This window comes from Eptatretus burgeri, chromosome 18 (assembly GCF_056783735.1).
Source record: "Eptatretus burgeri isolate ZD-2024b chromosome 18, Ebu_testis_v1, whole genome shotgun sequence".
NCBI classification, from domain to species: Eukaryota; Metazoa; Chordata; class Myxini; order Myxiniformes; family Myxinidae; genus Eptatretus; species Eptatretus burgeri.
Genome location: NC_140978.1, coordinates 29,279,004 through 29,303,547, shown reverse-complemented (window position 1 = coordinate 29,303,547; position 24,544 = coordinate 29,279,004). Strand labels below are relative to the sequence as shown.

At 49.4% G+C, this 24,544-nt stretch overlaps 1 protein-coding gene and 1 long non-coding RNA gene across 5 annotated transcripts in view; one reads left to right on the top strand and one right to left on the bottom strand.

Moving 5' to 3' along the window:
* CADPS (calcium dependent secretion activator) overlaps positions 1–1,743 on the bottom strand; it is a 330,035-nt gene extending 328,292 nt beyond the window's left edge. For 3 of the 4 annotated variants that reach the window (XM_085863819.1, XM_085863822.1, XM_085863820.1), the window contains exon 1: positions 1,237–1,742. In XM_085863819.1, the coding sequence (XP_085719945.1) occupies positions 1,237–1,611 (375 nt within the window). In that variant the 5' untranslated portion in view covers positions 1,612–1,742. Of the gene's footprint in view, positions 1–1,236 lie in introns of all 4 variants that reach the window. The other variant, XM_085863821.1, reaches the window with a different exon arrangement.
* Positions 1,685–24,544, top strand: part of LOC147008805 (uncharacterized) — a 119,356-nt gene continuing 96,496 nt past the window's right edge. Inside the window, exon 1 of the long non-coding RNA XR_015053214.1 lies at positions 1,685–2,160. This is a non-coding gene — a long non-coding RNA (uncharacterized LOC147008805). The remainder of the gene's footprint in view (positions 2,161–24,544) is intronic.

Genomic DNA, 24,544 nt, shown 5'->3' with positions numbered 1-24,544 from the left:
AGGATGCCACACGGTTCCGGTGTAGAGAGAGGGCGCCGCGCTGTTCCGGTGTCGAGAGAGGGTGCCACACGGTTCCGGTGTAGAGAGAGGATGCCGCACGGTTCCGGTGTAGAGAGAGGGTCCCGCACGGTTCCGGTGCAGAGAGGGGGTGCCGCACGGTTCCGTTGTCGAGGGGGTGCCGCACGGTTCCGGTGCAGAGAGGGGGTGCCGCACGGTTCTGGTCTCGAGAGAGAGAGAGAGAGAGAGAGAGAGAGAGAGAGAGAGAGAGAGAGAGAGAGAGAGAGAGAGAGAGAGAGGGCCGCACTGTTCCGGTGTAGAGAGGGTGCCGCGCGGTCCCGGTGTAGAGAGGGTGCTGCGCGGTCCTGGTGTAGAGGGGGTGCCGCACGGTCCCGGTGTAGGGGGTGCCGCACAGTCCCGGTGTAGAGGGGGTGCCGCACGGTCCCGGTGTAGGGGGTGCCGCACAGTCCCGGTGTAGAGAGGGTGCCGCGCGGTCCTGGTGTGGAGGGGGTGCTGCACAGTCCCGGTGTAGACAGGGGGTGCTGCACAGTCCCGGTGTAGACAGGGGGTGCCGCACGGTTCTGGTGTAGAGAGAGAGTGTTGCGCGGTCCCGGTGTAGAGGGTGCCGCACAGTCCCGGTGTAGAGAGAGTGCCGCACGGTCCCGGTGTAGGGGGTGCCGCACGGTCCCGGTGTAGAGGGGGTGCCGCACGGTCCCGGTGTAGAGGGGGTGCCGCACGGTCCCGGTGTAGAGGGGGTGCCGCACGGTCCCGGTGTAGGGGGTGCCGCACGGTCCCGGTGTAGAGAGGGTGCTGCGCAGTCCTGGTGTGGAGGGGGTGCTGCACAGTCCCGGTGTAGACAGGGGGTGCCGCACGGTTCTGGTGTAGAGAGAGAGTGTTGCGCGGTCCCGGTGTAGAGGGGTGCCGCACGGTCCCGGTGTAGGGGGTTCCGCACGGTCCCGGTGTAGAGGGGTGCCGCACGGTCCCGGTGTAGAGGGGGTGCCGCACGGTCCCGGTGTAGAGGGGGTGCCGCACGGTCCCGGTGTAGAGGGGGTGCCGCACGGTCCCGGTGTAGGGGGTGCCGCACAGTCCCGGTGTATAGGGGGTGCCGCACGGTCCCGATGTAGGGGGTGCCGCACGGTCCCGGTGTACAGGGGGTGATGCGCGCCCCGGTGTAGAGAGTGTGTGCCGATAATGGTCCCTGTTGGTGCATTACCGGTGCGGAGCGCAGGATGGACCCACCTTGAGCTGCCTGCGCGCCATGTCCGTGGGTTGACGTGCGTTGAACGGGTACGCCACGCACCGCAGCACGAACACGTACAGCTGGAGACGCCGCTTGTGCTCGTCCTGCGTTCGATGAGAATCGTCCGGTTCACCCGCCGGGCTCTCCGGCTCCGCTGGGGACGCACATCCCGGACTCACAGCGGAGACCCCAGGAAGAGGACCCGAGCCGGTGATGTTCTGTCCAGCTCGACCTCCCGGAGCAGCAGCAAAGGCGGCTCCGGACTGCGGCGGGACCAGTCTTGCCGAGGACGCTGCTGACCGCGGAGCCGCCGAGGAGTGTTCATTCTCACGAGCGTCGTCAGACTCTTCCTCGCTCGACGATGGATCCAACATCGTTCCTTTCTCGGTCACCTCGCTCTACTCGGGACGGCTCTTCGCCGATAATCTTTCCGCGTCCCTTTTCGGGCGTGTTCGTCCCGCGGATCGAGCACGTCTCCTCCTCCCTCTCCCCGAGTCCTCCTCTCCTCCCTTTCCTCGAGTCTCCTCCTCCTTATTGACCCATCAGCTGCTGCCAAAGCACACCCTCACATCATCACATCACTCCTCCCTCCAAGACACTTCTCCTCCTCTGCAAAGAGTGAAAGGAAGGAGCAGGAGGACCCTCGACCGCAGACGAAGATTGCGCGGGAAACCATCGTTTCACTTTCACATCATATGGTCCATCACTCCGTCCCAAGGTGTCCAGAATCGTCAGGTCGTTTGGAGCACTCGTGTCTGCATCATGGTCAGAATGTCGACACCACCCAAGTGGTTGTGACCGCGAGTAGACACCACGATCTTCCCTGCGATCGGGTCTCTTACAAAGTCAGTGACCGGGTGTAACCACCAAGTTTGCGCACCGGTCAAATGGTGGTCGTGAAGGTATTTACAGGTGTTTCGCAGGTACGTTGATATCTATTTATTATGTACGCAAGATGCGCTAAATTGAGAGGGTTTTTTTTCTGGTCCGTATGAAGTTGATTGGAAGGAGAGGATGATGGAGATGTGGGGAGAGGGGCATGGAAGAAAAAAAATTGCGCCAAATTTGCATACCTTATAAATAGATGGTTCCTGAATATAAAGGGGAGGATTAAAATAGGCGGATCAAGACCGAGGCACTTCATGAGCCTCGATTTTCGAAAATTTACGGATTCAAAAAGACGAACTTTTTTTGGAAACTATACATTTAGTACGTATGCAAATATAGTGGAAACACTTACCCTGAGCAGACATAATAAATAGACTAACCTTGTGCCTCAATCCCTTTCTGGAGGGTGGAAATGATACCCACACTTATCACCTCCAGGCAGGGGTGGGTGCGACCAGGATATTCCTTCCTGGGTGGGTGGGGGAGGGAGGAGGAGATAAGGTTACCTGCTAAATCAGTAAGTAGCAGAAGTACAAAATTTCAAGGCAACGGGGTGAGAGTGTAAGAGCACAAATCACAGTCTTGAGCCAATAAAGGGGGGGTTCGAGCCCCGAGCCCTCCCATGGGTGTGCCAGTGCCTCCAGGAGTACAACTAGCAGTGCAGCTGAGGTCCTGCACCGCAGTATCTCCTCAACTCCAAAGGATGTCATCACTGGTGATGACGTCTCATTCTACACATGATGTAATACTACCCTTTGATTTCAAAGATGCATGGAAATGCCGGACATTGGACTCAAGGAGCCAATGGCACACGTCTTGTGAGCAAGGATGAAATAGATCATCAAATACACAGGAAACCAGAAACGTACTCGCAGAGTACATTTCCTCGCTTCGTGCACTCATTCTGAACCATCGTCAACTGAACACGCCACAATGATGGCCGATATACCCGGATCATCCACGCACTCTGCTTTTTCACGTACATTACCATTATCCGTAGCTTTATTGATTATATTGATGATATTTTTTTGTATCAGCTCCTCCTCACTGTGTGGGGTTCCAACATCTGTGGGTTCCATTCGAACCTAACAGATATCTCCCTCTCTCAATCAGTACACTCAACATTTCACTCAAACATGCTCTTTCTTTCCTCTCAGCACATTTCCCCCTCTTTCCAACCCCTCAAATGTTGTATCTCCCCCAGCCCACTCCATTCTTCACCATACCACTACCTGTATCCGTCCTCAAAATCCTGGTGGCATCCAGTCAAGTCTGTTTCTGGAGTATGTTCCCCCTCCATCCTCTACCTTACCTGAAATGGCCACACAGCTGACACTGCACATGAAAAGGCAGAATGCCTAATCTCCATGTTTGATTTTAAATCTTGTGTCCAAAACCCATCGCTTTCTCGACCCACCTTTCCCAGTCACACCCAGCTGTCAATGGACTCTTTGCCCTTTACTCCTGACAAGGTGGAGAGCTTGCTGTCAAACCTCGAGTCAGATACTACAACTGGTCTTGATGGCATCAGCCCACATGTCCTTAAATCCTGTTCCTCCGCGCTGGCTTATCCTCTCTCTGTTCGAATCACCCTCTCATTTGCTCAAGATCATCTGCCATCTGCTTGGAAATCAGCAAACATCACTGCCCTGCATAAAAAAGGTGCAAAAACAGATCCCTGCAACTACAGACCAATCAGCCTTCTCCCAATCATCAGCAAAGTTATGGAATCCATCATCGCTTCAGACATTAAATCCTTCCTCTTCTCCAATGGCTTGATTTCTGATCATGAATTTGGTTTCAGACCAGATCACTCTACCCTGGACTCGCTGCTCCTGCTTTCCCAACAATGGATGGAGGTCCTCAATGCCGGACATGAAATCTGAGCAATATCCCTCGACATATTGCGTGCTTTTGACACAGTCTGGCACCCTGCCCTGCTCACCAAACTCTCTTCCTCTGGTATCCAAGGCCATCTCCACTCATGGCTCGCAGACTTCCTCTCCTGTCACAGTCACCGTGTGGCCCTAAATGGAGTTCTTTCATCCCCTCTTCCTGTCCAGGCTGGAGTTCCTCAAGGGAGCGTTCTGGGCCCTGTTCTTTTTCTGGTTTTCTTTATTGATCTCTCCGACTCTCAGGAAAATCCTCTTTATATCTTTGCTGATGACTCCACCCTCTGCCGTACCATCTGTCATCCCTCAGACCGGCAAGCAGCAGCTTCTTCGCTCACTGCAGATCTGGGTAAAATGACAAACTGGTCCAACATGTGGAACAGGTCTTTCAATCCGGACAAATCTCACACTCTCACTATGTCTCTTCGAAAGGACCTTTCAGAACCCCCCCCCCATCCACTTTCTCAACAATCCTCTGGAAGAAGTCCTTTCTTTCAAGATTCTTGGTCTCATTATCTGCCATGACCTTTCCTGGGAAAGCCACATTTCAAACCTGGCCTCCAAAGCCATTCGCCGACTGGGAATCCTCTGTCATGCAAAGTCCTTCCTTGGCCCACCTGAGCTCCTGACCACTTACAAAGCTTTCGTCTACAGCCTGATGGAGTACTGCTCTCCCCTCTGGGCTGGTGCTCCTGCCTCCCACCTTTCTCGGCTCCACGCTGTAGAAACCAAGGCATTTTGGATCATTGGCATCTCCCGCGATGAGGCTGAGTCTTTGGACATCTCACTCTCTCACTGCAGGCAGGTCGGTGGGCTCTCTGTCTTCTACCGTCTCCTCTCCGGTCTCGCCCCCCCCCCACCATATTTCCGCAGGGTGCTCAAGGTCCACCAGCAACCCCCTTCTGGTAAAACTACTAAAATCACGAATCACTGCTCACCTTCACTCTTTCATTTCTCTTTTTTCCCACCTTTGGCATAAACTCCCTCACTCTGTTCAATCCCATTCTTCCCTCCAGGCCTTCAAAACAGCTCTTCACCACCACGTTTTATCACCCCCCATCCAAATCCTCAATCTTTTCTACCCCCGATAATCCACCCAAACCCACCTCCTTCAAATTCCTGCTTTCCTTCCTGAAAGTCCCTGTCGTATAAGGACCTGAAAGTCCCTGTAGTGTCCATTTTGTTTACCCCGTGTACCCCGTCCCATCCCTCTCCCTTCCACAGCTCTCCTCATGTCTTTGCTCCACACTGTTTTGTGCTTCTCACTCCCACCCTCTTATCTCATGCCCCCCTTGCTTCTACATTCTTTTTCGTGTATTTTTAGCTGATGTGGAATTTACATTCCAGATAAGGTATTGTCATCACGCACCGTCCGTCCATCTCCTTTTTCGACGGCTCTGGCCAAACCACTGGGCCTCTTCTTCTTCTTCTTCCTCTTTCGGCTTGCTCCCGTTAGGGGTCGCCACAGCGGCCAACTGTCTCCATTTCGCTCTATCCTCCACATCTTCCATTGACACTCCAACCACCCGCATGTCCGCCCTCACCGTATCCATGAACCTCTTCTTTGGCCTGCCTCTTCTCCTCCTGCCTGGCAGCTCCATCTTCAACATCCTTCTCCCGATATACTCCGTTTCCCTCCTGTGCACATGTCCAAACCATCTCAATCTCGCCTCTCTCACTTTGTCTCCAAACCGTCCGACCTGCGCTGTCCCTCTAATACACTCATTTCTTATCCTATCCATCCTCGTCACTCCCAATGAGAATCGCAGCATCTTTAACTCTGCCACCTCCAGCTCTGCTTCCTGTCTTTTTGTTAGTGCCACCGCCTCCAAACCATACAACATAGCTGGTCTCACTACCGTCTTGTATACTTTCCCCTTCACTTTTGCAGCTACCCTTCTGTCACAAATCACTCCTGCAACTCTTCTCCACCCACTCCATCCTGCCTGCACTCTCTTTTTCACTTCTCTCCCACACTCTCCATTACTTTGGACAGTTGATCCCAAGTATTTAAACCAATCCACCTTCCCTACCTCAACTCCTTGCAACTGCACCATACCACCACCCTCCCTCTCATTTACGCACATGTACTCCGTCTTACTCCTACTGACTAACATTCCCCTTCTCTCCAGTGCGTACCTCCACCTCTCAAGGCTCGATTCAGCCTACTCCCTACTCTCCCTACAGATCATGATGTCATCCGCGAACATCATGGTCCATGGAGACTCCAGTCTGATCTCGTCCGTCAACCTGTCCATCACCATTGCAAACAGGAAAGGGCTCAGAGTCGATCCTTGGTGCAATCCCACTTTTACCTTAAACCGGTCCGTCATTCCTACCGCACACCTCACCGCTGTCACACTGTCCTCATACATATCCTGCACGATCCTCACATACTTCTCCAACACTCCCGACTTCCTCATACAATGCCACAACTCCTCTCTTGGCACCCTATCATAAGCTTTCTCTAAATCCACAAACACACAATGTAACTCTTTCTAGCCTTCCCTATACTTCTCCATCAACATTCTCAAAGCAAACATTGCATCAGTGGTGCTCTTTCCTGGCATAAACCCATATTGCTGCTCACAGATCATCACCTCTCCTCTCAACCGAGCTTCCACTACTCTTTCCCACAACTTCATGGTGTGGCTTAACAACTTTATCCCTCTGTAATTTCCACAGCTCTGCACATCACCCTTATTCTTGAAAATCGGAACCAGTACACTTAATCTCCACTCCTCCGGCATCCTCTCGCTTTCCAAGACTTTATTAAACAATCTGGTTAACAACCCCACTGCCATCTCTCCTAAGCACTTCCATCCTCCACTGGTATACCATCTGGGCCAACCGCCTTTCCACTTTTCATCTTCTTCATAGCAGTCCTCACTTCATCCTTACTGATCCACCCCACTTCCAGATTCACCATCTCCACCTCTTCCAACCTTCTCTCTCTCTCATTTTCTTCATTCATCAGCTCCTCAAAGTACTCCATCCACCTTCTCAACACACTCTCCTCGCTTGTCAGCACATTCCCATTTGCGTCCTTTATCACCCTAACCTGCAGCACATCCTTCCCAGCTCGGTCCCTCTGTCTTGCCAATCGGTATAAATCCTTTTCCCCTTCTTTTGTATCCAACTTCTCATACAGCTCGTCATATGCCTTTTCCTTGGCCTTTGCCACCTCTCTTTTTGCTTTTCGACGCCACTCCTTATACTCCTGCCGACTTTCTTCATCTCTCTGACTATCCCACTTCTTTTTCGCCAACCCCTTCTTCCTTATACTTTCCTGTACTTCCTCATTCCACCACCAAGTCTCCTTATCTTCCTTCCTCTGTCCAGATGTCACACCAAGTACCTTCCTAGCTATCTCCCTCACAACTTCTGCTGTCGTTGCCCAATCATCCCACCCATCTTTACCACCATCCAACGCTTGTCTCACCTCCTCCCTAAATTTCACGCAACAGTCTTCCTCCTTCAGCTTCCACCATCTGGTCCTTGGTTCAGCCCTCACTCTCTTCCTCAATCTCACCTCTAAAGCCATCCTACAGACCACCAATCGATGCTGTCGAGCTACACTCTCCCCTGCCACAACCTTACAGTCACTAATCTCTTTCAGGTTGCATCTCCTACTTAAGATGTAATCCACCTGTGTACACTTTCCTCCACTCTTGTATGTCACCCTGTGTTCCTCCTTCTTCTTGAAATATGTGTTTACCACTGCCATTTCCATTATTTTTGCAAACTCGACCACCATTTGCCCTTCCACATTTCTCTTGTTGAGACCGTACCTCCCCATCACCTCCTCATCCTCTTTATTCCCTTCCCCAACATGTCCATTGAAATCTGCTCCAATCACCACTCTTTCATCTTTGGATACACTCTCCACCACTTCATCTAACTCACTCCAGAAATCTTATTTATATTCCATCTCACACCCCATATGTGGGGCATATGCACTGATGACATTCATCATCACCCCTTCAATTTCCAACTTCACACTCATCACTCGGTCAGACACCCTCCTCACCTCCAATACCCTCTTGACATGATCTTCCTTCAGGATTATCCCGACACCATTTCTCCTCCCATCCACACCATGGTAGAACAGTTTGAAACCACCTCCAATGCTCCTCGCCTTACTCCCCATCCACTTGGTCTCTTGTACACACAGTATGTCCACCTTTCTTCTCTCCATCATATCAGCCAACTCTCGCCCTTTGCCAGTCATCGTCCCAACATTCAGAGTTCCAACTCTCACCTCCACACTTCTACCCTTCCCCCTCTCCCGCTGCCTCCGGACTCGCCTTCCCCGTCTCCTTCTCCTCCTTCGCCCAGCAGTAGCACAATTTCCACTGGTACCCTGCTGACCACCGGTACCGGTGGCGGTCGTTGGTAACCCGGGCCTCGACCGATCCGGTATGGAAATTCGTTTTGTTGTCCGCATAATGATTTGGCATAGGTTTTTACGCCGGATGCCCTTCCTGACGCAACCCTGGTCGCCTCTTACGACACACAGGGATATGGTACACCTATTCTAACCGGGGCATACACCTGTCTGGCTGAAAATTTCTGACTGGTGACAGGAATTGCAAAGGTCGTTCTGGGTAAGTGACTTTAAGTATCTCAAAATGGCCGACAGTAAATTCGTTCAAAAATCTTCTTCTCCAGACAGATTGCTACCAAATTTGGGTTAAAACATTAGGCCAGGGCCCAGATAAGCTGCAGGTCCAGTGGTCCTATTTTTCATCACCTCTCTCTGAACTATTCCTGCTGGTCCACAGTTCCGTGGTGCCGATAGTATCAGTCGTTCCAAACTTGCTGACGAGCACTGGATTTACCAGATGTGGTGGCCCCACGGAAGTGAGCCTTTTTTTTTCTTTTTTTTTTAACACTGCTTGTATATGGAAGGCCAGCGGATTTTATTCAGCTTTGGGATGAGCAATCGACATGTTCCAAGCAGTTGTCGATGCTCTATCTGCACATTTAGTTTGCTGGCAGTCGTGTCCATTGCTTTCAGTTTCATCAGCGGTCTCAGCAGCCAGTTGAGTCAATTATCCAGTTTTTATATGCACTTATGTACAGCAAAGGGAATGCCTGTTAGAATCTGATTATTTACAGTAGCCTCCATAAGTATTGGAACAGTGAAGTCAAATTTGTTATGAGCATACCTGGAATTGGAAATGCAGATAATGTATCATCAACGTGCATCATCCGTCCATCCGTCCGACTCCTACTTCGACTTCTCCAGCCAAACCGCTGGACCAATCTGGCTGAAATTTGGCAGTAAGATTCCGCCCCCACTGGGAACAGGGATGGCAAAGCTCATTCCGGTCACATGACGAAGTAGGTCGAAATGGAAATCATGCAAATTCCTTCAGAAATCTTCTCCAGACCCACCAGTCAGAATGCTACAAAATTGGGGTGACAACATTAGGCCAGGGTATGGATGTTAAATTGTGGAGGTCATGCAGATCACGTGACCGGAAGTGTGTCAAAATGAGGGTCGCGTAAGTTCCTTCAAAAATCTTCTCCAGACGCACAAGGCAGAATGCTACCAAATTTGGGTTACAACATTAGCCCAAGGCCCAGATAAGATAGAGGTCCAATGGAGCTATTTTTATTGCTATATACTCAAGAAATTTCGATTTTAGATAACAAAAAATGAATATTAGGCAAGAGTACGAAAGGTTAGCTTTTATTTCTTGGCATTTCTCTGCATATAATATAGTTTACCAATGTAGAAGAATAGCAATTTTTATGTTCAGTCCCCCCATTTTAGGTAAGCATAAGTATTGGAACAGTTTAACTGAAAGTAAATTAAAGTAGTATAATAGTTAGTATTCGGTTGCATGTCCCAAGCATGCAATAGCTGCATCAAGCCTGTAACCCAATGACATCACCAAACTCTTGGTATCTTCCTTTATGATGCTTTGTCAAGCCTTTACTGCAGCCATTTGCAGGTGTTGTTTGTTTTGGGGGGTATCTAGCTTTAGTTTCATCTACAGCAAGTGAAATGCTTTCTCCCTTTTAAAGATAATTAATGGCCTTATTTAATTATATCCTTTATCATGTGCATCCTCAGACTCCTAAGACACCTCCTCAGACACCTCCTCTCTCTCTCTCTCTCTCTCTCTCTCTCTCTCTCTCTCTCTCTCTCTCTCTCTCTCTCTCTCTCTCTCTCTCTCTCTCTCTCTCTCTCTCTCTCTCTCTACGGGGTCTTAATTCGCCATTTTATTTTTTTGGCCTGCTCAACAATGCCTCAACTTGGAACAGGCCGCAACAAACACCAGGCTTACTGGAAATGTGCAATTTTATTTTACACCACATTTCACCTTTTTGTACGATCTTCTTTCATTATATGACCCGTCACTTTGGCATAGAAAATACAAATAAAAAATTAAATGTTTCATTTAAATAAGTTTCTTCAACCATTTTGCTGGAGTGCTTGGTTAAACCACATGGTGCGCACTCTTCAAGCTACAACAGGGATAACATGGTTCGATTCTGGAGTTAGGAAGACAAAATAAATTACAATGAGTAGAAAAATGTTTTGAGTTTTTATGAAGCAATGAATCGCCACATCACTGCAGGATTGCCTGGGTTTGAATCCCGACCCAGCTATAAACTGTCATCCTCGTGTTTCACAGGCAGTGGTATTCATCAATGTGTGTGCCGTCTCTCAGATGGACATTAAACTGGGTGTCACATCTGCGGGAATCCCCTCCTCTCCTCTCTCCTTTTCCCCCTCGGCACTCTCCCCTCCCCACTCCCACCTCTTCTCTCTCTCCCCCCTCTCAACCATCTGCCTCTCTCACCCCATCCCAACCCACTCTCTCCCACCCCTATTCCTCTACTGTCCCCCAATTTCCTCAAACTGTTTCTTCCACCACTCCCACCTCCCCCTGCTTCCCCACCCCTCCGCCTCTGCTAAGGGGACTGTTAAGGACTGACGGTTTAGTTTTGAATTTAAAACTCCTTCCCCACAGGGGAGCATGTACGAATCAGATTCAGAGTGAGCCGACCAGAGGGTTGCAAAGGTCGCTGCATGTGTGAATGCAGGCAGGCCTTTGCCAGGTAGATAGCATGGGTTTTACATGTTCCCACCCGATAGAATCCGGTGGTTAAAAAGAAAACATTGCTGTTTGGGCGTGTTTTGTCACCCTTCCCTTCCTCTCTCTCCTCATGCTGTCTTCCCTAACTCGCCCCCAATGCCGCCTTCCCTTCCCCTCCCCTCACACCACCTTCAACTTCCCCTCCCCTCACACCACCTTCCCTTTTCTTCGCACTGCATTCTCATCACACTGCCTTCCATCCACCTCCCCTCACGCTTGCCCCCTCCCCTCTCCACCCCACATGGACCTATCCTGGCAATCTCCGCATGCTGCATTAACATGCCCCATTTCATTAAATCCTGTACTACTCCCCCCCACCCCACACGTCCTTTCTTCACAAGTTCCACTACCAAATGCAAGTCGAGAACCCCTCCCCTCATGCTGACCTCCTCCCAAACCCCCACATCTCACCACTCCCTCCCTTCCTCCTCTCTTCCCTATCCACTTCACTCACCCCAACCCTCTAAGAATGTATAGCGACATTTGGTGAGGAATCACTCTCCCATTGCTCCACCCCTTCCTTGCTCTTCCCCCCTTTTAGCTCCCCCACACCTTCTCTCTCCCTTGTCCCCCTCTCTCTCCCTCCCTTCTCTCTCATCCCTTCCCCCCCCCCAAAATATTCCGGTTAGCAAAGCGATGGGTTGTATTTGCTGGTCTATCTATCTATAATTCCAGCAATCTGTGTGTGTATGTGTGTGTCTGTCTGTCTGTCTGTCTGTCTGTCTGTCTGTCTGTCTGCGACCGCCGTTTCTCGACAACCGCTGGTCCGATCTGATTGAAACTTGCCAGGAATATTGCCGGGGCCCCCCAGATGTGCCTTTTCGAGGTTTGATATCGATTGGACAAGCGGTTCCCAAGTTACGGCCATTTATCTGTCGGCCAATGACAAGACACGGTGCTATGACATCACGAATGACGTCACAATTAATGTTTGTTTATTTATTTATTTATTTTTGCACGATCGACGGTCCGATCTGACTGAAACTTGCCAGGAATATTGCCGGGGCCCCGCGGATGTGCTTTTCAAGGTTTGATATTAATCGGACGAGCAGTTCCCAAGTTACGGCCATTTATCTGTCGACCAATGACAGGACAACACAATTCTTCTTCGTTTGATATGACGTCACAATTGACGCTGGGGACCTGAGTATGTTTCCCAAGTTATGGCCATTTATGATACGGTTGGTCCAATCTAATTGAAATAATGCCCCAATCCAGTCGTCGTTTACGCACCTAGGGGCCCGCCCCTACGGGCCCACCCCTACGGGTCCATACTAGTACTAATAAATATCAGTGTGTCAATGACTGTGTGTGTGTGTGTGTTTGTCCTCCATAACTTCAGAACTATGAAACCTAGCGGCCCAAAGCTTTGCATGCATCATCAAGGGAACACCAAAGGAATGAATGAATGAAAACTGGGTATTTAGGGGAAGTTAAACATCCCTTTTGAAGATAATATAATTATTGGGTTACCTTTTTGTGAGAGGCTTATCCTTGGTCAGCCAAACTTCACTTTGCAGGGGCATTAGCCGCCATTTTGATTTGGCCGACTAAATATGCCTTGGAAACACGATCTACTCTCACGGACTAATTAAAGTATATAATCGAAATATGATTTGGGATTTGAGGATTGGATCTCATGGAATAAATAACTGTCAAAATCTGGAGTGAAATCTGAAAATTTTAAGAAAACAGTAATTATTATAATTGAGCACATAAGTGTATTCATTTAAGCAACGCATGAACCTTAACTTTTTCTACTGTTCAAACGATTATATTGGGTGAAGAAAAGATTAAGGAATGCGTAGAAAGTGGAACTTCATTGAGTGCAATAAAAAAAAATTAACCAGCGGGAACGCCGAGCTCTCCAAGCTGCTTTTCCAAATCATGGTGATACAGTCCACAGGAGTCCTTTTTCAGCAATTACGTGTACAGTTTGCTTTTTTGAACCTTTTTGTGTCATCTTCTTTTCATAATAAAATATTCTAGTTATAATATGGAAAACGCAAAGCCTAGAAGTGAACGTAGAATTCTTCTTACATTCGATGCTGCAATTTCCGGTTACTTCGGCCTGGATTCGGGATCAGCGATCAAATAATGTAAATCACGATTAAAAATTATTTTCCGATGATGCGGGAGATATCTTTATTAAAATCAGTGGAGGAAATATACACCATGTCTGATATTTGGGTCTTTCATGTCTCCGACGATGCCTTTATCTCCCGGGATGCATCATTCCCCATGATAAAAACCGGAAGCAAAAAAAAAACTGGAAGCAAAAGGGTCATAGCCGACGACACGGTTTCCAAATTGCCAGGGCATTGTGTTGTTGTTGTTTCCTATTCACTCATGTGCACGCGTTGAGTAAAAAAAAAATACCCCCGAGCGGGAATGCCGGTCATCTCTGCCAGAGGTCGACAGAAGCAAAATCAAATTAGGGGCATCTATAATCGATTCCATGGCTCGTGGATCTGGTCGTAGAATGCAGATCGCCAGAACAGTCGGTCACTTCAAATAAATGATGAAGGAGACACTTTTCTTGAAGATTACAACAAACTGTAGATTTATCTCAAATGCATCAGTAATTATTAACTACTGTAATAAAAGTTCAAAAAGTAACTCTGTGCCAGACTGGAATAAGGGCAGTTCATAAAGTACGTACGCTCTACTTCCGGGTTTCAAAACCACCCACCCCCCTCTGTGTGCAGGCTAGGGACCACTCACCCACCCCCATATGCGTCTCATATCACATCACAATACTTGAAAATTACAACGAACTGAACATTTATCTCAGATGCATCAGTAATTATTAACTACGGTAATACAGTAATATGGAACAATTATTGACGTCCACGGATTCAACATCACCGGAAGCAAAAAAAAAAACAGAAGCAAAAAAAAAACGGAAGCAAAAGGGTCATAGCCGACGACACGGATTCCAAATTGCCAGCGTATTGTGTTGTTGTTGTTGTTGTTTCCTATTCTCTCATGTGCACGCATTGAGTATGAAGCTCAGTACGTTCGCTATTAATAGGTGCTGCAATATATTAATAGCCAGCAGTTGCTGCAAGCACAAAGAGGTATGTAGACAGGACACACGGACGTGGTACAAATGGTTAGATGGGGATTTGTAAAGGGACTCTGCAGGGTTGTGTGCATGCCTGCATGCTTGGTTACGTGTGTGGGGTTCACGGGTTTTGCGGGCGTGCGGACCAAACTCGCACCCAGGCCCATGGTGTGTGGTGCCATGGTGGAGGTTATGTGGACATCTCACGAACCATGTGCTTCAGCATGTGGGGAGCGGACATGCTGTGGCACCGAAGCCACACGTGACGTGACGTGCAGTGTGGGTGTGGGGAAAATTGAGCATGCCGGTGAGAATCCGTGCATGTGTGCGAGTGAAAGTATGAGTACATTGCCGGTGTGCTTGCACGGTTAGCATGAACCACAAGGACGTTGGAGGTACATGGACGGGGGGGGGGGGGGCAGTTAGGACTGACAATTTCGTTTTGAATTTCAAACGACTTCCCCAGCGTGTGGCATATACGAATCAGATTCGGAGTGAGCTGACCGGAAGGGTGGAAAGGTCGCTGCATGTGCAAGCATGCATTCAGGCAGGCAGGCCTTTGCCAAGTAGATAGCATGGGTTTTAAATGCTTCCACCTAGTTTTTTGTGGAACCCGGTGGTTAAAAAGAAAATGTGTCTTCAAGTCCCTCGACCAAATGCAAGTCCAGAACACCCCCTTCGCTCCTCCATCCTTCTCACTTCCAACCCCCTCTCGGAATGTCTGGCAATGTGTGGTGAGGCATCGCTCTTCCCTTCTTCCTTGCTCCCCTCCCCACCCCCCCCCCCATTTCTGGCTTCTCCATCACTACCCTCTCATTATCCCATCAGCGAAGCGATGGGTTGTATTTACTCGTCATCAATAAAGATGAGTGAGCCAGTTCCAGAGGCAACCAAGCAAGCCCAAGCCATGACACATACTTCACAGATAAGGTAGTTTGCTTTGGATTATCGGCAGTTCCTTCCTTTCTCCACACTTTCACCTTTCCATCGCTTTGGTAAAGGATTATCTTGGTCTTATCTGTCCATAAAACTTTGTTCCAGAACTCTACTGGCTCACCTCTGTACTTCTTGGCAAATTCGAATCTGGCATTTCTATTTTTGTACTGATGAGAGGTTTGCATCTTGCGGTGTACCCTTGGAAATTCTGCTGTCCAAGTTTTCTGTGAACGGTAGATTGTGATACTTTCAACACTGCACTCTGGAGGTTGTTGGTGATGTCACTGACAGTAATTTAGGGGTTCTTCAGAGCTATGATGATTTTTCTGTCATAAACTGCAGTTGTTTTCCTTGGCCGATCTGGCTGTTGCCTATTGCCAAGTCCACTAGTGGTTTCTTTCTTTTTCAAGATATTCCAAATTGTTGTATTTGCGATGCCAAATTCTTTCATAGATAGTTCTCTGGTGTTCATGTTGGCTTATTATGCCTCGTGACTCCAAACGCACTAACTTCAGGAATTAGCACTCACTTCTGGTTCTGGTTCTTGAGCGACGGTGGCCATTCCTCTTCAGGGTCTTTGCTGACTTTCTCTAAGATAAGTTTTTCGGTTGTTTTTGTCTCGTTTTTACTGTCATTTTGTTATTGGGAAGTCGATCGAGTCGAAAAAAAAAAATCTCCCAAAAATTTTTTTTGAGATTTTTTCTTTTTCTTCCCTTATCAGTATTTCGGTCAATATGTTTGTCTGTCTGTCCCTCTGTTCGGTCCAGTGCTCTGTTAATACAATGGCGATTTCGATGAAACTTGGTTGGTAGGTTCATACCATGACCTAGTTGTGTGCAAATAAGAACCGTTGCTATGGACACCGCCGTTGCCTTTGAAATTGAAAGCAACGGGACTTTGAAATTTTTGAAAAATCATTAAAAAAAAATTTTTTCGAAAATCAAGAATCGGCTTCCAGCCTTTTATGCGCACTATAATCAACCTCTGTCAAAAATTTCCAGCCGGATCCTATGAAAACTGTCAGAGAAGATAGACTTTGAATGAACCCTGGTCGAAAAGAATAAAAAAACGAAGTTTGTTATATCTCAGAGACGATGAGTCAGATATACATGAAACTTGTATGGTAGGTTCATGGTATGTCCTAGTTACGTGTGAGAAATAACCGTTGCTATGGACCCCTCCGTTGCCTAGCAACGGCCGAAAAACCTCTAAATGTGGGGGTATTTTAACGAAAAAACAATCTGCAGCATTAACCCTTGAAGCGAGAATCATGAATTTTCTTGTGCTTAATCCTCAGGTTATTCCTCATCGAACGGACCCATCGCGTCAGGTTCTATTGGGTAGTCGACTACCCATGTCCGCCTACCGGCTTGTCTGTGTTTCCTGTGTGCTTCTAATTCAGTTTTGTGTTAAAACGTGCTAATTGTTGAGTTTTCGTAGTCTTTTCACATCAAGTCTCCTTGAGGCCTACCCTTCTTCCCATCTATGTGCACGATCATGTTTCTTGTATTTTCTCCTTATTACCACCAGTTTATATTTTCTCCACTTTTCCCTCCACCCGACTCCTATCCATCTCAACTCTACCCTCTGTTTCATATCTTAAAATATTTTTTAAATACATCAAATAAATACCTTTTCCGTCACATTATACCCCACGTAACCACGTGACTTCCTGTACTGACTCTTCTTCCTCTTTACTCTGCCGATCTACCATCAACTTTCGCCGACCCGCATTCACCATCCACCTTCACGATTTTATTAGATCCTCGTGGAAGATCTCTAATAGTACTGCAGCACAGCAAACCAATTGTTCGACTTTTCATAAAAGCACCAAAATTGGTACATATTGTTGTAGATTTCAGCCCGCCGGCGTGCGAACAACCGCGTCTAACCAATAGTGGTTGCTTTGCCCACCAAACAGACAATCCAGTCGCGGCTTTCCGGAACAACGCCGGAAACCAGCCGCGGGTGTGTTTTTAACCACACCACAACCTTGTCCGTACTCTACCCGCGCTACAGGGTCCGATCGCCAAATCTTCGATTTACCTAATTATTTGCGCGGGTAGGTGACCGAGAGATTGTACCTCAACGGGACCACTTGGAAACGAGCCGCTTAAGCAGCTCGCTTCCTTTTGGGATAACCGAGCAGGGTATTATCGCGCAGTCCCATTGGACCCGATCACTTTACCGGCTATCTAAAAACCAACTATATTCCGAGTGCAAAATGGCAGCTCAATTAAGGGAAGAGGATGCAATGAACAGGTTTACATTCACACAAGGACATTTATTATAATAAAGCATGTATGCAATTAAACAAGGCAAAACACGTATGCAATAAAACAAGGCAAAAGCACAACAAAAGAACTACAGCCGTCTATACGAAATGCAATGCAAACATTTACAGCACACAAAGCACTTAACAATTTCCTACTTATTAGATGGGCCCACGGACACACATACACACACACACACCCAAGAAATGGTGGCAGAGGCCTTTAATAACGAGCTCCAGCTCGGAGGACAGGTGAGCTGAAACCCAGAACCTATCTCGAACTTCTCCACCTCGTGTGGTCTTCAAGTTGTTCGGACCCGGGCTCCAGCGAGAGCGAGCTGGATCCAATCGCCGTGAGCTGCGATCCTTCCCGAGCTCCCGCGAATCCTCGCGAGCTTCTCAACACGTGCTGGTGAGACGAGGCGCCGATCCTTCCCGTCGATGCGTCGCTTCCCTGAGGAACCACCTCCCAGAAGAGGTCGATGAGTCGCACCAAGCCAGGAACCAAAATGGAGAACTAAGAGCTCCACAAACCAAGAAGAAGAAGCCACCACCCGCAGCTCGAGCCGAACGACCAGCTCAACTCTCTTCCAAACAAAGTAGTTCGAAGCAAAAAGCTCTCCCGAGCCAAACAGAAGCCGAAGGCCCACTGAACCAACAAAGCAAAAAGCCTCCTCCCGAGCCAGACTGCAGCCGAAGCTCACTGAGCCAGCCGAAGCAAAAAGCTTTCGAAGGCCTCAACCCTAACCTAAACCAAACAGGACCCGAAGGTCTACTGAGCGACTACTCTCTGCCGAAGCAAAAAGCTTACTCATCAAGAACAAAGAAAGGATCTCGTCCTTATCCTTCTCCACCCCCCTCCCCCACGCCCGGCGTGACTCATGCCCTCGTGATCCATCCCCCCGCTCAACCACGGGTGGGAGGGAGTTGCTGACATCATGAATCACGGGACGGCAGGGTTCTTCTTCCTCTTCGCAGAAGAAGGGGAGGGACGTCTCCATTGTTTTGTTCCCTAACTATTAAATTGATCCACAGTGCATCCAATCGATTTCTAAACATTTATACAATGGAAGGTGAGCTATCTAGGGAACAACCACTTATCGACATAGCTGACTAAAGGAACCTGTATGTTGTGTGCAATCGAATTCCAAATTCGTAACACTACCCCCTCCCCTTTTTACAGACTCGTCCCGAGTCATCAAATTTTCATGTGACCAGCATGTGTAAGTTTTCCCCTTGTACGTTCTACCTTCGGATCCCTGAGTGCGACATTTCTTTATACGTGTCCCAAAAATAAATAACCTAATGCGCTGCGTAACTAACTAAACAAACTCTCAGACTCATTCGGACAACTTAACTAAAATTGCCGGCGCTAAAACAAACATGCAGCTGAGGTTCCACATCTTTACAATTTTCATTTGACTTATCCATTACTTAACCATGGCCCAGGACTTGTGATCTGTGAAAGGGGAAAGGAAAAATTCATTTCAAAATTCATTGATGCAGGGAAATGGATGGAGATGGTCGCAAAACACAAATGAGCATGATGGATGCACGGGCTGCCTGCAGGGCAGTCCTTGCAAAACTGGATGTCCTGGCACACATGGTGATGGATGGACACAGGGGCAAACGTAACCAAGGGCTAGCTGGAATGGGCTCATGGCAGAGGCAGGCAAACGAGGCATGGCAAGGCAAGTCCATGCAGAACAGGCAGCTGCAGCACAACAGGCCGACAGGTGAAGCTGGCCGGCCTCTGATGTGGTTCCATCAGTTCTGGAGGGAGTGCGGGGGTGCCGGCCGCTTTGAAGGCGGGCTCGGAACTAGCCTACTGTCTCCCCCCACTCTATCGCCTTTGCCTGTCTCTGTCCATATGCACTCCCTTAATTTACCACAAAACACAACAAAATTTAGCCCCTCTTTATTTTTATTTCCCTTTTATAATTGTCTCTCGAACCCCCTTTGTCATCTTTGTCTGGCTAACAGATCGTGTCTCCGAGCCTACTCCCAACCCCTACGTTCCCTCTCTGGAGGGGAATACGGAGAGACTGGCGTCCTGTCTCGAGGCCCAACAAAGCCTCAGAATGGCCTCCTCAGAGTTCAGCGATCTACCAAGGTGAGTCCAGCGGCCTACAACGAGCGAAGAGATGGATGGTGCAAAGGGGCACATCTCCTATCTACCCTAACATTCATTAACCTGAAACTACCCCGGGGCTTTCCAAAAATGCCTCACATTTTAAAACTATCGGTTCTAAAAAACATGATTCCCGTCGCCCGTGTTGGTGTCCATTTTAAATTTGGGCCTTGCCCTCACACAATTTCCTGGCTGGGCAGCGTGGCTCAACTGGCAGGAACTCCCCCTCTGCCGAACTCTAACCATGGCACCCCGAGGCCCACAGGCTGCCTCCGAGCTGAGCTGCTCCCTATGAACATGGGGGGTTGCCCTCTTTGGCATTGCCCCCCTCCGATTCCCACGTGGCGTGTTGATGCCCCGGGTCCCTTTTTGAGGGTCGCCCGTGCCCACTCCACTGCCCCCGTGGCATTCTGCGCTACGGGTCCCGTTTCCGATGGGTCGCCTATGCCCACTACACTATCCCGGCCCCTCTTGGGCCCTTGGCCTACTCTGGCCGACTAGTCTGGTGCCCGGGGTGCCCACTAAACAAAACTCACCTTTCCACAGCCATGCTCCCAGCAGGTCCATGAACTCCTGCACCCCTCCAAACGGGTTTCGTGCCTTCTCTCGACACCAACAAAACGACCTCCTGTTAGTAAATTTGAATAACCCACGAGCTAACATTAATCTGACCCCAGGGTCACTTGGGTGGGAATCACTCCTCCCCCCAACCAGTCATTCACACCATGCATACCACATTCGCTCCCCTCACACACTTGGGCCCACTGTCCCACACACTTTCCATTTCGCAACTCACACCAACACTCTATACTGCCATTCTTCTAAGTAAATCCCCTTACTAACTCGTGCTCCCTCGTCATCCCTTACATCAATGCACATTCCATTTCCTCTACGTAGCTCAGCTACGTCTCCCCGACACATTTTCAGTCTGTCCATGTCTCCAGAAATCCAAAAAAATTCCCATTTCCTAAATATAAACTGAAATCCCTCTAACTAATCCATTCCACGGGCTCCATGAGGAACAACCAACCCATGTCCCCATGAAGCCAGTCTAACTATCGCTAACCCATCCCCCTAATGAGTACTTCCTGTGCCCCTGAAGCAAGGGGGTCTTCCACCCCCTGCCTGGGGCTCGTGTCCACTCAAAGTGGCGAGGCTTGCTTTTCTCTTCTTTTTTTTTCTGTGCGCCCACCAGCGCGGCATCTCGCAACCTGTGCTCTTTTCCGTGACGTCATGGCAGCTGCTCGCGCTTCGCGCACCTCGTCCCTTCTTGGACGGTAACATCCAGCAGGGATTCCCTTCTGCCGGATTTCAACCATGCAGCCACGACGTCACTGCGCATCCCAAAGCAAGCCCCGCATTTTGAGGGGTTCCCCACACGAACACGTGTTCTGCTCGTCGAAGCTTCACACAACACGCTCGCGTGGAGAACCCGTCCAGTCCAAATCCATATCCAGCCTACCTTCTGTCCGTCCGTGGGATCGGCTAATCCACCATGTGCGTTTCCGGACCGGGTTTCACTCGCGTATCCGCGCACGTGGCGGCCTCGTGCGGAGCACAGCATGGACCCCGCGCTCGCTGCTGTGCAAACCCGGAACGGTGCGCAAAACAGCTACGGCCACTACCCGGCCTTTGTCCCTCGTCAGGCACAGTCTTTGTCACCATTCAACGCGCACACTCCTGCATGCCACGACTCTCACACACCTCACCATTACACTAGGACATGTGGTTGCGGTCTCCCGCATGCTTACCGCCATCTCCCTCTCATACCGCCACCTCACACACGTGGTCTCTCGCACACTTCGCCTTTCACTCACACACACCATACTACTTACACACGCTGTTCCTGTCACATGCGGTGTTTCATCCACACACGGTGCCTCATCCACACGCGGTGCTTCATCTACATGCGGTTCCTCATCCACACGCGGTGTTTCATCCACACGTGGTGCTTCATCCACACGCGGTGCTTCATCCACACATGGTGCTTCATCCACACCATGTGTGCTGGAAATCACGCATTTCGGCACACTCGCAAACACACATTTCGACACCACACACACCGGAACAACCACACTGGGAATTGGCACCACCACAAGGGGTCCCGGGGTTTTAATAACCCCCAAGTTCCGCATGCACCCGTTCGCCTCACTCATCCGCTCCACCTCGCAAAGCTCGACCGGACCCACCTGGTCGTGACCTGCTTCAAGGGGGCACATTCCCTCCCCTCGTTCCTGAAGGAGGCTATCCAGCTGCTTGCTGTTAGGGTTAGGTCATGACACCTTCCCCCCTCATGGTCCCTCGCTACCTCTGTGTGTGTGTGTTCATTTTTAGTTTCTTCCACCCCGTCCAATTCATCCTCTATCTCCCGTGTCTCTGTTTCCGTGACTATTTGCGTTTCCGTCAACTTGTTTGTTTCCTTCGTCTCCACTATTATGTCTGCCGTCGTCACCTCGTGTCTCGTCTTACACGTTTCGGTCTCCACTTTTAATTTTTCCCTCTCCGTCACCGTCACTCTCTCTGCCGTTATGAGTCTCGTCCAACACGTCTCCCGTATTATTTCGTCCTCCACGTGGGGCCGACACAGTCCACACTACCCTTCAGCTCGCTCACTCCAGCACGTGGCGCCGCCATTTTGAGCTCTAATGCCCGCGTTTCGCTCCTCGCAACCGCCATTATTGCCTTTTGCCCAGCTCGGAGATTCAGCCACATGTGCTGCATTTCACCCCGCATTTCTTTAATTTCGTTTTTCATCTCTTCCACATTCGTTTTCATTATGTTTCTCGCCTCGAGTGCGTTTCCATCCATTTTTGTCAGCAATATTTCTAATAGCTGTCCCATGTCAGGTGGCCCGGTGGCAGTCGCTTCGCCATTATCGGGCGCAGATCCGCCGGGGACCGAGGAGGGATTTTGACAGAGGAGGGGAGGGGGTGTCAAACACTGCGGCCCCCACCACTGTGCCCATTGCGTACTCTGCATTTATTTGTGGGGAATAGACAACCTGCATAATGGGAGTGTCCTGCATGGTCATTTCGTCCTGAGCCATAGATTCTAACATTTCTAAATTCATTACCCCCTGCTCCCGTTCGCCTTGAACTGCCATCTTGCATATCGGAAACAAGTTAAACTCGGAATTTAATGGAACCGGAGGGTCGCCTCGCACACCCTTGATCCGGTTCCATTAATTTAGTGTGGAGGGAATGAATCTGTATCCCACTCCTGACACCAGTGTTGTAGATTTCCGCCCGCCGGCGTGCGAACGACCGCGTCTAATCAATAGCGGTCGCTTCGCCCACCGAACAGACAATCCAGTCGCGGCTTTCCGGAACAACACCGGAAACCAGCCACGGGTGTGTTTTTAACCACACCACAACCTTATCCGCACTCTGCCCGTGATACAGGGTCCGATCGCCAAATCTTCGATTTACCTAATTATTCGTGCGGGTAAGTTACCGAGAGATTGTACCTCAACGGGACCGCTTGGAAACGAGACGCTTAAGCAGCTCGCTTCCTTTTGGGATAACCGAGCGGGGTATTATGGCGCAGTCCCGTTGGACCCGATAACTTTACCAGCTATCTAAAAACCAACTCTATTGTGAGTGCAAGATGGCAGCTCAATTAAAGGAAGAGGACGCAAAGAACAGGTTTACATTCACACAAGGACATTTATTATAATAAAGCATGTATGCAATTAAACAAAGCAAACACACATATGCAATTAAACAAGGCAAAAGCACGACAAAAGAACTACAACCGTCTATACGAAATACAATGCAAACATTTACAGCACACAAAGCACTTAACAATTTCCTACTTATTAGACGGGCCCACGGACACACGTACGCAGACACACACACACACACACACACACACACACACACACACACACACACACACACACACACACACACCCAAGAAATGGTGGCAGAGGCCTTTAATAACGAGCTCCAGCTCGGAGGACAGGTGAGCTGAAAAACAGAACCTATCTCGAACCTCTCCACCTCGTGTGGTCTTCAAGTTGTTCGGATCTGGGCTCCAGCAAGAGCGAGCTGGATCCAATCGCTGTGAGCTGCGATCCTTCCCGAGCTCCCGCGAATCCTCCCGCGCTTCTCAACACGTGCTGGTGAGACGAGGCGCCGATCCTTCCTGTCGATGTGTCGCTTCCCCGAGGAACCACCTCCAAGAAGAGGTCGATGAGTCGCACCAAGCCGGGAACCAAAATGGAGAACAAAGAGCTCCACAAACCAAGAAGAAGAAGCCACCACTAGCAGCTCGAGCCGAGCGACCAGCTCAACTCTCTTCCAAACAAAGCAGCTCGAAGCAAAAAGCTCTCCCGAGCCAAACAGAAGCCGAAGGCCCACTGAACCACCAAAGCAAAAAGCCTTCTCCCGAGCCAGGCCGCAGCCGAAGCTCACTGAGCCAGCCGAAGCAAAAAGCTTCCGAAGGCCTCAACCCTAACCCAAGCCAAACAGGACCCGAAGGTCTGCTGAGCGACTACTTTCTGCCAAAGCAAAAGGCTTACTCATCAAGAACAAAGAAAGGATCTCGCCCTTATCCTTCTCCACCCCCTCCCCCACGCCCGGCGTGACTCATGCCCTCGTGATCCATCCACCCGTTCAACCACGGGTGGGAGGGAGTTGTTGAAATCATGAATCACGGGACGGCAGGGTTCTTCTTCCTCTTCGCAGAAGAGGGGGAGGGACGTCTCCATTGTTTCGTTCCCTAACTATTAAATCGATCCGCATCGCATCTAATCGATTTCTAAACATTTGTACAATGGAAGGTGAGTTATCTAGGGAACAAGCACTTATCGACATAGCTGACTAAAGGAACCTGTATGTTGTGTGCAATCAAATTCCAAATTCGTAACAATATGTTGACTAATGTATTCTGAACAATTCTGGATATGGAGCCACTCTAGATTTTGCCTTGGTCAGCTTTGGCGGCCATTTTCCAAAATGGCCACCATTCTACTTTAACAACATGGGATATCTGTCATTGCTATT